Here is a 13,756-nt window from a genome sequence, read left to right on the forward strand (position 1 = left end):
CTGTAGGTATATGCATGCATACATATGCAGTCATATATATATATACATATATATATATATATATATATATCCAGGACCATATATATATGTATGGCTCTGGTTAAATGTTTTTAGTTCTATTCCTGATTTTGTTTTATTGTTATTTGTTCCTGTGCCTCACTATCATCTGGCATGCCCTCAGATGTGTTGGGCAAAGCATTCATAACTAGCCAACAAGTATATTTAAATATTTAAATATATATGTGTTGTTCAGTTTTTACGAAAGGCAGTGTTAGACCTGAAATGCCAAGGTGTGATTAAAGGGTGTGTCCTTCACAACTACTTTCCACTGTGCACTAAATGCTCATCCCAGTTTATTGGAATATTAAGTTCCTGTGCTATGAAACATGGAGGTAAGGGCTTTGAAAGGTTGTAAAGATAACGTTTTCAGAAATTAGTGTCCATATTAGAAAAATATCATTTTAATATTTAAACAGGAAGCGTTCTCCTCTAGTACCAGGGATTGGGTGTCCAGTTGATGGATTTGTGAAAAAGATCCTGATGGTTTTATTGAGGTGGTCAAGGGCAGGAGAAGGGGCTAGGTAGAAAAAGTGGTCCCTGTGGAGTGCCTTGGAAAGATGTAGCCTGTCCTCTGCTCTGCTTTCCCTTCCGTTCCTGTGAGGCTAATGGCCTCTATCACACAGCTGCTGCAGGGTAAACCGCAGTAGCACAGGTCCAGAAGCAGCAAGCCTAGAGTCCACGCCGAGAAGCTAAACTGGAACAATGCTTTCCTCTCTTTAAAACTTACTCTTAGTTAACTATAGGAGTGAAAAGGCTGACTACTACAGACACCTTGACCTTCTTTCTGCCCTCCACACCCTGAGGATGTCAGCAACCCCGTGGCCAGCCCTCACCTTGCAATGGACCCACTGGCACCTTCAGTTGGACTTCCTGTCTACAGCTGTGAGGAACAAACGCTTGCAGTTCAAGCCATTCGTCTCAAGTGCATGAGTGATTTCACCTGGACAGGCTGAGCGAGCTTCCTGTCTAGAGTTCTGACTCCATTCCACTCTCCAGAAGCTCTGCAGTGCCAACCATCAGAGCTGCTTCAGAACCGTCAACTTCCCTGGAATCAGTTCTGGGCTCCTGAATCCATGTCTTTTTAGATACAGACCTCATAACCTCCCATATTTGTGCTGTTCCTAAAACCTCCTGAATCTACTGGCCTTAGTTCAGGGGACACAGATCCTAAAGTAGACCTCACAAGTGAAATTATAAGATTGTTGGGACTTATTCTTGGCTAATGCTTTTCACAATAAAGTGATAGGTGTAGACTAAACAATTATGAAAGTTGTTATACCTGTTTCATGACTAATTCTTTCCTTAAGTATTTCGGCTGTAGATCAAAAAGAGTGTTTTAAATTCCCAATATTTCCATATAAATACAAGGGTTGGATCAGAACCATGGCTTCTGCCTGGGTCCCTCCCAAGACCCCAACGAAGTAACACAGGTCTACATGATAGCCAGCGAACAGGCAGATACATTAGGAGAGATGTCTTACAATGTTCTTTCCACTCTGACTGGAGGATTGACAACCAGCAAGACAAGCTGACACATATGTGATCCCATTGTCCCCACACATGGGCTCCCATTTTGACTCTGAACATTTACATCTTGAGTTGCAATCTGAAAAGAGAGCTCGTTCATGATAAGAAACAGGTTTGGTTCTGAAAAGAAACGTAACAGTATAAAATATTACCTCTTAGCAGGCAAGATCCTGATTTTAAAATGTCAATGCTCTTGAGTCATATAAATGCTGTGATATTGACAACTGTTTGTCTTTTGAATATACAATTGTTGTGTTAAAAGTTTCAGCATCTAAGTGTTAAATATAAGCCAACTGTTAACTGACTTTCCCTTAAGCCCCATCTTAAGAGGTTTACCAGTTCCAGCCACATCCACTTCTTAGCTTAAAGGTCTTATTAAAGTCTCCTGCTTCCAGGGTTCTGTAATAAATTTTTGAGCAGAGGTGATTCCCTCCATGATTTCAAGATAGAAAAGTAAAATTCAAGGTCCATTTATGACATTATACACGCTATCTTTTCAATGATGTGGACATCAGTATGATGGATGTTGGTTATAGCAATGAATAAAAGCAGCTAACAGGGAACACCCTTCTTGCTTGCACTGTAACCACATATCTAGTTGTATATGTTTTTCCAGTAATGCACTGTGAATCCTTTGTCCCTCCATTCTCCCCATGCACAGAGGTCTTCTGCATCCTTTGTTGTCTTTGCTGACATTATTCCACATTGCAGCACTCTGAAGTGCCAGCTTTAAGAGGATGAAAACTGTCTGTAAATATTAATGAATAGCACTTATCTTCCAACTGTTGATTTTCTTGAACTATTTTTTATCTTTTTCTAGTCTGTTCACAGGGTACTTACCCATGGGTGTGTCATTTTGGCTTCATGCCATGTGTTATTCTTATAGACCTTTCATAATTCAGTTTCTTTCCTCATTTTATTTTCTTTTGGGTTGATAATAATAATGACCTTAATAAATTTTATGCAGATATTATTTTCGATACTTAAATGAACAAATAATATTTTGAAATGTATAAAATGTAGAGGCCAGACCAGGTTATTTATTTATTCTTATAATGCTGATGTCAAATATAATTCTTAGCACATAGTCGAGCATGACACATAGTTTCTGGGAAATAAATCATCAAAGAAAAAAATGTCTTTTCAACTGAGTCTGGGTCTTGCTATATAGCCTGGGTGGGGCTTGAACTAACTCTCAGACCACCAGCTTCAATCTCCCTAACGTTAGTATTGAAATCATGTTAGAATTGAAATCACATTCATCAAAAGGTGGTGTTTAGAGAAAGAACCAGTGTTTTGGGTCCTTGCTTCTAATGTGTATTTCCTCTATAATTACAGCAGTAATTTCTTAATTGAGATAACTGTCCATCTAATTGGGCTGTTTTGGATTGGGCCATCACAAATGTCACCCCCAAACAGACAAAAGGGCATTTTCCCATTTTCCTAGGTCTCAGGTAAGTCCTCTGTGAACATTTAATCTTCTCTTCCATGAAGTGTTAACTTCTGGCTAAGATGAATGGTTCCATCTGAAGCTGTAATGACAATAATATCTTTAAAAGCTCAGCATCAGTATCAGTCTGCTAAAGGTCCTGTGAGATCAAGGTTGCAGATGATTGGACCTCCAGTGAACCCTGGTGTGATGGAGGCCACCCACTCACATGCATATTAGGAAGGTCATTTTAGGCAGGGCTCTTGTTCAAACTCACACCATTCATTAGTGACAAAGCTGGGCATGGCCCCTCCCAGGTCTGTTGCATTTAAATTCCTGTCCTCATGCCAGCATTGTTCTCCTTATTACAGGAAAGATACACCCTCAATTGCCATATCTCAAGCTTGTCAGTAGAGGACCTCTTGGGTGTCTGGAACCAAAATAATCATTTCAAACGAAGCAACACAGGACAATCCCAGGGGAAGCATTTTGCATTGAAGTTAATTATTTTACATTACTGGGGATACGTTTACTTTGTGATCTAGGACAGACTTTAATTGCAAACACATCTTATGAAAGATGTGTTTGACAGTAGGGTTGTGACTTAAATTTTTAATTACAAGAAGAGTTTCAACAAACATGTTAGAGTGTTTATTCCCCAATGAGACTTTTCTTTCAGAGAGCTGCAGTAAGCAGTGGGATGTTTTCCTAGTGGTGTTGCCTTTCTTTGATTGCTTTCAATGGCACAGCTATTCTCAAAGGTTAAATCTGCCACAGTGGAGGATGATTGAAAAGTATGGGAAGCAGTTTTGAAAGAGGAGCTTCAGAATGCACCAAACAATGACACGACACCATGATTGTCATTCAGCTACAGTCTCTCAAGGTGACTCTGTTGAAGAGGCTAGTACTCAATGGTCATATTATCTTTTATTTCTTTAAAATATTTCATCTTTTATCATGGAAGTATTCATAATATGAACCTCAAAATTTTGAGCAGTTGTTTATGTATTTGCTTTTGCCTTCGAAACAGCATAACACAGAAAGAATAGTATACTGTGAGTCATGCCTATGTGCAAAGTCAAGACCTACACTTGATAGATGCTAAGTTTGGAGAGCAAATTAACTTTTAAAAACTCACTTTCCTTCTAAGAAGGTTAGCAAAACTACCTTGTATAAGAGTTTAGAGAATATGCATTAGAAAGTGAAAGTTATATGCTTTATAAACAGAAAACTACAAATGATTCCACCATGCTGGTTTATAACAAATATGAAAGGTACCGACAAAAATAGCAAAAGGCTTCTACTCCTTGTAGAGCCTTTTATTGCTTCATCCTTATCATTAACACTTAATATCTATTTCTGACCATTCTTCATTCTCAAACCCTGCTAGGCATACATTTATGTTTAACTTTGCATTCACTGTTTTCATTTTAAATGATAGATATTTCATCATGTGGTTAGTTACAAGCAGAAGGAATCATTTGGTGAAGAAAATGGAGGCTAGAATGTAGACATTAGGCAGATGATTAGGTAGAATAGAGGAGATACAGAGGATTAAAAATGTCCTCTATAAGCTTGTGTTTGAATACTTGACTGTAACATTGGTGGTATTTTGAGAGGTTGTGGAAGCTTTGGGAGGTGGGGTCTGTAGGTCACTGGGTCAGAGCCTTGCTTTCTGTCCCATCTCTGTCTCCTGGTCTGATGAGATGTGGACATGGAGTTCCTATGCACTCAAAAACTCACGGGGTCACCTGCTTCTATGCCTTCCCCTCCATGATGGGCTGCATACGTCCCTTCAAATCGCAAGCCTAAATCAACACCACGTTTCTTAAAATGCTTCTTGACAGGTATTTGGTCACAGGCATTGAAAACAGGAAACTAATAAATACAAGATCTGGATAGTCTCCCTTTCTACCTCTGCAGGGCGTCAAGCAGTATGGTGTATTTAATCTAGATCTTCTCTGGTACATGGTAGAGGTTCAGTAACATCTACAGTCTGGTAGATTTAATCTAGATCCCCTCTGGCATATGGTAGAGGTTCAATAACATCTGTAGATGAACAGTGTAGAACAACTAGAAGGACGCAGGCGTTCCCTATGGTGGAGTGCTAAAGACTCTTAAATGGGATAGTGAAATAGGTCTTATAAGATCTAGTCTTGCATTAAGAAAGAAGCTAGAAACAACACAATCCAATCACCTACCACATATGGGATGGCACAGGCAGGAGGACAAAACCAGGAAATGTAAATTATTCATGATTTTCAGACTCGGTGCAAGATGGACAGCTAAGAACAGCTGCTGTGAGACAACTTTTTCTCCTGACCCTTGCTGTGATTTTAACACAGCGGAGACTAGGAAAGATGGCCTAAAGACCAATCCAGCTAACTAGGAGTCCAGAGGGGAGAAAAAGCAACTTCTCCCAACTATTTTATGACAAGCAAGTTCTAATAATTATCATGTATATGACATTACTTAGGCCTTCAAATCTTAAAATATAGTTATTATTCTATTTTTCAAATTAGAAAATAATAGCCCAAATACTTCAACCCATGAATGATCACTTTGCTAAGAATTCAAGCTCTGTATTCCCATGATTACATTGCTTCATTTGTCAGGTTCATTTTCTGGTGTTTGTTTGTTTTGTGTTTGTTTTCTTATTTATTTTTTCAAGACATACTTTCTCTGTAGCTTTAGAGCCAGTCCTGGAACCAGCTCTTGTAAACCAGGCTGATCTCGAACTCACAGAGATCCACCTGCCTCTACCTCCGAAGCGCTGGGATCAAAGGCTTGCACCATCACCTCCCAGCTTCAGGTAAATTTTCTAACATAAGATGTAGATTAAGCAATTTTTATGTTTCTATAAGACATTAAATTCATATCTGGAAAAACAAATTTGGGTGACAATAATAGATTCTATGTTTTAAGTAGTCCCAGCTAGTCCACTAAAAATTTCCTTCCTATGAAAGTTATGAGACTTAAAACATTGATCTTATTAGAGAACTCTATTGACAATTGAATTAAACAAACCCACCTCCTCATAAGACATCATGAGGGAACATACCCTTGGTAGGTCACAGTCAGTCCAGCCACACCAGGATTTTCACATCCCAGGGCAAACAGAGAGAGGAAGAGGAGGTAGCCGAAGACAGATGATCCCAAGTAGAGTTTTGTAGCTTCGAGCACCCCCAGCCTGAATTTTTTCATAACTATTCCCCCAGAGAAAATTCCAAGGGCCACTGCAGGAATGTTGATAAGCCCTGAGGAATAAGAAAATACGTCACTCAGTAACTGCCTACAAGAAATCTCTGAGCATCACACACGTTCTTAGTGACCGCTAGCACAAGTGCAGTCTCGGAGTCTCACATTCCACACGACGCAATGTGCAATTCCACTGATACTGAATGAACTGATCAAGTGATGTCCTTTCTGGTAGATAACCAGAACTAACATTCTCAATCAGGTGGCAGTTGGGTAGACATTAATCTTCCTTAACACTATCTCTTGTATAATAGGCACATTATATACTTAATCTTTTAGCTAATCTTCATGAAATTAAAAGAAATAACATCTCTGGTTAGTCTTATATTATCTTATATCTTTAAGATGTTTCTACCATATATCGATAGATGAAAGGGAATTTAATCCATCTATTTTATTTGACTATGGGTTGTAATTTTTTAATATTAAAATTAAGATATTAGAATCCACCTCAGGCTGGAAACTAGCTCCAGGGTAGGGTCTAGGTAGAAGTAGGCTAATTGTCACAAACGCCTAAATATGAATTTATTAAAATGGAATAAAGGACATGCCAACTTTGCTCTCCAGCTAAACTGAGGTTTGGGGATGTAGCAGGTGAAGGAGGTGGAAGTGACCTGGTACTTTGAAGGAGCAACAAACATCTAAAAGACATGTGATTGCTATTTTAAAAATAAGGAACATATGCTAGGAAGAATGTAAAGTATGTAGTTACTTGAGATCCAAATTCATTCATTCTAACAGTTTCTCTTAATTAAAAAAAAATAAGTGTGAAGATAGAATTAGCTCTCTCTCTCTCTCTCCCCCTTCCTTCTCTCTCAGTCGTGTGTGTGTGTGTGTGTGTGTGTGTGTGCGCGTGTAACCTTCCATTCTCTATCCTAGAAGTTAGCTCTGCTATGGATTCTGTGTCTATTATGTTAGTGTTAGTTCTTGTGGTCATGTGAATGAGAAGTGTTACCCAGAGATTCAGATATTTGAACATTTGGTCTCCAATTTGAGGAGCTGGTTAAAGAAGTTATAAGGAGGTACAGCCTTGCCTGAGGAACTTCTTTACTGGAAAGAGGTTTTGAGAAATGGAAGCTTGATTCTATTTCCAGTTCTCTCTCTGCTTTGTGTTTGTATTTGAAGATGCAAGCTCTCATCTTCCTGCCCCTGACACCATACCTGCCACTTGCTGCCATGCCACTACCCAGCTAAGATAGACTCGCCCTTCTGGAATCATAAACCAAAATAAACTCTTCTATAAGTTCCCTTTGGGGATGGTTATTTTATAACAGAAACAGAAAGGTAAACAATGCAGCCCTATTTTTATAAACATACATTCAATAAATACAGAAAACATTGTGCTGTTGAGAACATTGGGAAACCCCAGTTAGCAGTCTTCTGGACATGACAAGAGCCTGCACTTATGAACTCACGGTTACTTGCATAAGTTCAAAGTAGCCAAAATTTCAGCATGTATGAGAGAAGGACTCGGGATTCCTAATTGAGGAGCTATTGACTGTTGGTGGGTGCTAGGGGAGGAACAATCAGTTTTCGTAAAAGTGTGGATGCTTGGGTGGACCATGCTTCAATGGATGGTCCCATATCCATGAGTGTACGGGCAGCATAAATTGTACTCAATATATATATAACACATATACACTCTATCTATCTATACCTATAACAATATTAAAATATTTAATATATCTATTTCAATATTCAATATATTCACTGAATAGTATTCATTATATATATTCCAGTGAACATATTGAATATTAAATACGGGGTTAGTGAATCTGGGGGAAGTTGCATGCAGAAATGAGGGTATCTATGCATGAATGTCTCAAAGAACAGCAAAGGCCTCTCCAAACATCATGGTAACAATCTGTAGTAGTGGCAGAGGGTGGAGGGTTGGGAATGGGAATAAGGTAGTTCAGGTCAACACAACTCTGTAACTGGTGTTGGTTCAAACACAGAGCATCTGACCCCAAGTAGTTTATTGTAGGCATATTTAAGCACAGCGTAATTTTCTGAAAAGTTTCCTGGTGATAATTAACTCACTCTCATGTACACAACAAAGCTGAAGATATGACTACATAGATGTACAAAGTATATATTTCAGATAGATAGGTATTCTTTAACCACTTCAAAGAGCTACAGAATATGACATTTAAAATATTTTAAGAACTTAAGACTTTTCATGACAGTAAGACACATCTGTTCCTGGCAGCACCAAGATACTTCAAGAGGATAATGGGCATCAAAGAGGCTCCTTACAGAGTTTGCTAGTTATAACTTTAATTCTTGCTTGATACCTGTTTTGTTACATGTAATTTTACTATGTTAAAGATAAAAACCTTCCTTTTTTATTTAAACAGGAAAGGGGGGTGATGTGGGATTCCCCTCTGTTTGCTGTGAATACCATTGATTAACAAAGAAACTGGCTTGGCCTGATAGGGTAGAACAGAGCTAGGCAGGAGAAATTAAACTGAATGCTGAGAGAAGGAAGCTGCCATGTCAGGAGAGAAGCCATGAAGCCAGCACCAAAGACAGACATGCTGGAACCTTGCTGGTAGGCCACGTAAAATATAAAATAATAAAAATGAGTTAAATTAATATGTAAGAGTTAGCCAATAAGAAGTTAGAGCTAATAGACCAAGCACTGATTTAATTAATATAGTTCCGTGTGGTTATTTCGGGTACGAGATGCTGGGTGGTCGGGAGATAAACAAGCAGCCCTCCTTACAACACAAAGGTTATCAGGCTATTAACCACTTCTCCTCCTAAACTTCTGGGCAGAAAACAGGTTATATATCTACCTTTGAAGAGAGCCCTGTGTGTTTAACATTTCCAGTTCCCCTAGTGCTTATCTGTGAGCCCAAGGAATCTGTGCCTCCCACAAAAAACTAGTAGAAATTTTAAGTGTTTTAAAACTACGCCAGGGATTCTCCTCAGGGCTTCAGACCTCCTTTCTGCAAGTACAGTGCTTCTACCCATTGAGCCATCTCCTTAGTCCTAATTTTCTGTTAGAAACATCTCTCTATAAATAATATTCTTAATTTTCTTCTAGGAAAAACAGTTTTCAATTTGAAAACTTTAAAAACCTCATCATGACTCCATTGTGGGAGAGATCAAGAGCCTGGATACAATATTGTATGATGTGGAATAATGAGGACCAGGCACATCTTCAAAGACAAGGACTCTCCTTCAAATTCCTGAGAAGAGGTTTGGGTTTATTTGATTGTTATTTTTCTCTTTATTCTGGTTAAACCTTGTCTTTCCTATTATATAGAAACTTGATTAGAAATGTATTGTTCCAATATGTGAAAACTGAAACAATTAAATGGTAACATTACAAGTATTAGGAAAACATTTCGGGGAACTGGGGGCTTAATGTACAGTTTTAAAAACAGAATGAAAATAATACAACAAATAAAAAACTAAAAACTGGGCTTAATTAAAATAATGATCATGACCACTATCAAAATTAAAAGGTCTTACATCAAATCAGATAGGGAAGAACTAAAAGGAGTAGAGGGAGGGGAAACCATATTGATGATATTATATGAGAAAAGAATTTGTAATTAAAAAATGGGAAAATTAAAAGGCAAGGTAAAGTATATGAGAAATACTTGGAATACATGCATTCCATGAAGAAAAATATACAGTTGCCAGAAGTTACTAAGTGAAAGACTGGGAAGCAAAATAAAAAAACAGCATGGGTAAATGGCCTATGCAGACATACTCAATATAAATAGTCATCAGGTAAATGATATCACAGTGTAAGGCTGACAACAGCAAGGTCTGGCAAAAATGTGGGGAGATTAGCATGCACCCACACATCCAGTTAATGTTTAAATGTGCTCTGCCATGTTGTTTCTCAGCAACATGTACTGTCTATTATAGACTGCCTATAATCTAGTAATTGCATTCTATGAGTTAGTCAAATAAAATTAATATACCCATAGAATGATGATGGCTGTGTGATCTCCAGTAGCTAAAAGAATAAAACTAATCCAAAATGCAATGGGCACTAAAGTTACTAAATATAAATAATTCATGGTATATTGATGTCACAGACTATACCATGGTAATGAAAAAGAACAAGCCATGAGTATTTAGAACCATGAACAAATCTAAACATCAATAATCCAACTTGTATGAGGCTCAAGAACAAGAAAGGCTGGCTTACAAAGATAAAGTTTATCACACTTCTAGTCATTAGGGAAAGTCTGTGCTGGTAATAATGCTCTTGGGTAACAGAGTGCTCTAGACGGTGACTAGTCTACACATGAGCACACACACACACACCACCACACATGTGCATATACATATGCATAATTAATTCAGTTAAACTATACAAGAAACATCTGCATACTTAACTGTTCATTGTAAAGTATATCCTGGATATTCAAAATATATGTAGTATATAAAATGAAAAGACTATCTCAAATGTTCATTGCTTATTTATTTGTTCTTCTTATGCTCAGTATATAACACTGAGAGATATGGATAAAGTTCTGTGGGGATATTTCTAAAATAGTTACTTTGTTTAGCCAGAAAAGTGAGTTATTTTTAGTCAATTAATATTGGAAATGAAAATAGTTCAGTGATCTAATTTTGAAACTGCTTAGAATGTTGGAGAATAGACCAAACAAGTCAGTCACTTTAACATCTTCTACATGCTTATTATTCAGAATTTGTTATAGGAAAATTTCATCTTTTAAGATATACTCAGCTTTCCTCTTCTCTTTTCAAGGATAAAATTATGGAGTAATTTTAAAAATATTCTGTGAATAAGGGCTGGAGAGATGGCTCTGAAGCCCACGTGTGGTTCCTAGAACACACATTGGATGGCTCACAACTACTTCTAGCTTCATTCAGCTCCAGGAGATTTGAAAGCCTTATTGACCTTTGACCTACAGAGACATATGCAGTTATGTGCACAAATGAACACATCCACCCACCCACATACTCATCCACCCTTACCCACACATCCCCATAACAGCCATACTATACAAAATATTAATAAGAGAAATTCTTTAACAATTCCTATGAAGAAGGAAGTTATTTTAGAGTATCATATCTTAAAAGAATATGTCCCAAGAAACAGAATAAATTTAATGCCTCAAAATGGTGATTTTGAAATGTAATATTCCTGGAGAGAAGGAGCCAGTTCATGTTTTAAATTCTTAATTTTATACAGGGCATAGCTCTCTATTTAAACATTATTATATTTCTTTTACTTTCTTATTCTTGTTTTGGGTCCTTGAGTAGTGTTCTTGTTATTGGCTACATTAATATGCTATAAATACAGTCCCTTTAAACAACATGGTTTCCAAAAATCAACTCTGAGTTGTGCTATGGAAAACACAGTTATACTGTCTAAATGCCTGCTGCATGCAATCCCAGACACCATGCGTGCAATATTGTCAATATTGTAAGGCATCAACAAAGCCTAAAACACAGGTATCCAATATTAGCAATAATCTAAAAATAAAAAAATCCATGCTATATTCACTTTTTTATATTCCTTAAAGGACTGTGGGGAATTCTCTCACATCCAGTCACAGTTACACACCCACCATGTATACATACTTACCCTACTAGAGTTTTTAAAAACATATTCTTTTATTTCATCTGAAATACCCTAATGATTTTACATTAAAAACTGGAGCAATATAATATTACTAAGAATTGGAAGGGTCATGAAGGATGGTTTCTATGGGAACACATAACAGACAGATGGGCATACCAATGACAAAGTTGGTCTTGGAGGATGACTGCCCATACTGCTGCTCAATGTACTTTGGTTTATATGTCACCATACCAAATAGAGAATTGAACTGAACAGTGCTTGCACACAGGTATAAGATGTATACTGGATTTCTAATAAGAGTCTTCAGGGATGGAAGAAAATCTGTAAGACAAAAACAATATGGCGTTCACACAACGAGGGTCTCAAGTGGTCTACACTGCAACCTTCAGGGCTGCAGTCTGCCCAGGGTTGGATCTAGGCACACACACACACACTCTTGTGAAATAATATATAGGACCTATGAGTGAGACAGGGACAGATGTGTCAGTGACAAGGGGGCAGAGCATTTCTCCTCCCTCTAGGAGCCCCAAGTTGGACACAAAGAACCACCAGTGTAAGTTTCTTTCTCCCAACATAATTCACTGCTGTCTCCTTTAGTCAACATGCCTTGGCTTTGAAAGGATCTTTCTCCTGTGATTCATGCAATGAGCTTCAACAAGTTCAAGAATGTCTATAAAAATAAACACAGGATGGCTTGAAAATAAAAAGATGGGTACAATTTTTCAGCCGTCAACTTCCCTGAGGAGAACTCTGGATTACAAGCCTGACCTTTGCCTGCCTCCCACTTACACCCTTGCTGAGACACACGTTTCTTTATATTGTTGGGGCTTATGTGTAAAAGGCTCTTAGACATGGAGTTACAGCCTCTTCTTTCTGTCCATTCAGACTTACACTGAGAAGCTACTATGGAGAAGAACAATGGTATGTGAGAGAGGGTGGAGCCACCTAAAAGGAAAATATGCAGGACTCTTGTTCATCCACCTGCATAACTTTTTCAAAAAAAAAAAAAGACTTACCCTCTCCATTTCTGCTTCCTGTAATGGTTTCTTAACTTTCCTTTCAGACAGGGGAGCCAAATGTTGTTATGCGTACCTTTCCTCAAGTCCCACTGGGAAGACAGACATGAGCCCATGATCAAGGAGAATATGACTTACTTCTTGCCATTTCCATGATTTTTGTTTCTTCTCCAGGGGCCATTTGGTAGTTAATAGAGTCATCTATAATGAACTTAGACTTCTCAGATGAGGATCCAGAGTCATCTATACTTTGGGATCTTGGTAGAGTCTTGGGTAAGCACCAGAAGGGAACAGCTGCAAGGAGACTTAGGAGCCCTGCTATTAGGTAACCAAGCCACCAGGCCCCAACCCACTGGGGATCCTTTGGAGTGATGGTTATGTGTTCTGAAAGACAGAGATTTGTTAAGTAGCAATGTTTTCAAGGTTAAGGTGTTGAAATGCATTACTGCAGAAAATAAGTTCAAGAAACAACTCTAACACATCATAAATAATTACCTAACAGGACCAGGGGGTGGTCTCAGAGCATGAGGATCCAAGTTCAAATACCCATGAACACACATACACAAATATGTGTGTATGTATGTATATATGTATAGGTGGGTAGATGGATGGATGGATGGATGGATGGATGGATGCCAGGTGGGTCTAGATGCTAATCTTTTTTCCAGCCTCCAGGGTAGAAACAGGAGAGTCAAAGAGCAAGCTGGATAGTCACACTAGCTATATCAGTGTTCTCTGGGTTTGACTGAAAGACCCTGCCTCAAAGAACAAGGTAGGAGAAAAATTTATGATGATTTCATAGCATTAACTAAGGCCTCCACATGTATGACCATCCACGTACAATGCTCCCACACATGTATACCCAGGACACAAAGAAATATGTATATA

The 13,756-nt window shown here is 38.1% G+C and overlaps 1 protein-coding gene and 1 long non-coding RNA gene across 8 annotated transcripts in view; one reads left to right on the forward strand and one right to left on the reverse strand.

The window, feature by feature from the left end:
• Positions 1 to 9,420, forward strand: part of LOC126497398 (uncharacterized) — a 37,694-nt gene extending 28,274 nt beyond the window's left edge. For both annotated transcript variants that reach the window (XR_007590599.1, XR_007590600.1), the window contains exon 3: positions 9,324 to 9,420. This is a non-coding gene — a long non-coding RNA (uncharacterized lncRNA). The remainder of the gene's footprint in view (positions 1 to 9,323) is intronic.
• The window catches only part of Slco1c1 (solute carrier organic anion transporter family member 1C1), a 48,803-nt gene that overhangs the window by 11,080 nt on the left and 23,967 nt on the right, over positions 1 to 13,756 (reverse strand). For all 6 annotated transcript variants that reach the window (XM_050135406.1, XM_050135404.1, XM_050135401.1 and 3 more), the window contains 4 exons: positions 13,007 to 13,252; positions 12,009 to 12,173; positions 6,078 to 6,273; positions 1,542 to 1,707 (listed from right to left, as the gene is read on the reverse strand). In XM_050135406.1, coding sequence (XP_049991363.1) covers positions 1,542 to 1,707; positions 6,078 to 6,273; positions 12,009 to 12,173; positions 13,007 to 13,252 — 773 coding nt within the window. The remainder of the gene's footprint in view (positions 1 to 1,541; positions 1,708 to 6,077; positions 6,274 to 12,008; positions 12,174 to 13,006; positions 13,253 to 13,756) is intronic.

The sequence above is a fragment of the Alexandromys fortis genome, unplaced genomic scaffold (genome assembly GCF_014885135.2).
Source record: "Alexandromys fortis isolate MF-2015 unplaced genomic scaffold, M_Fortis_MF-2015_v1.1 scaffold_21, whole genome shotgun sequence".
Taxonomy (NCBI): Eukaryota; Metazoa; Chordata; class Mammalia; order Rodentia; family Cricetidae; genus Alexandromys; species Alexandromys fortis.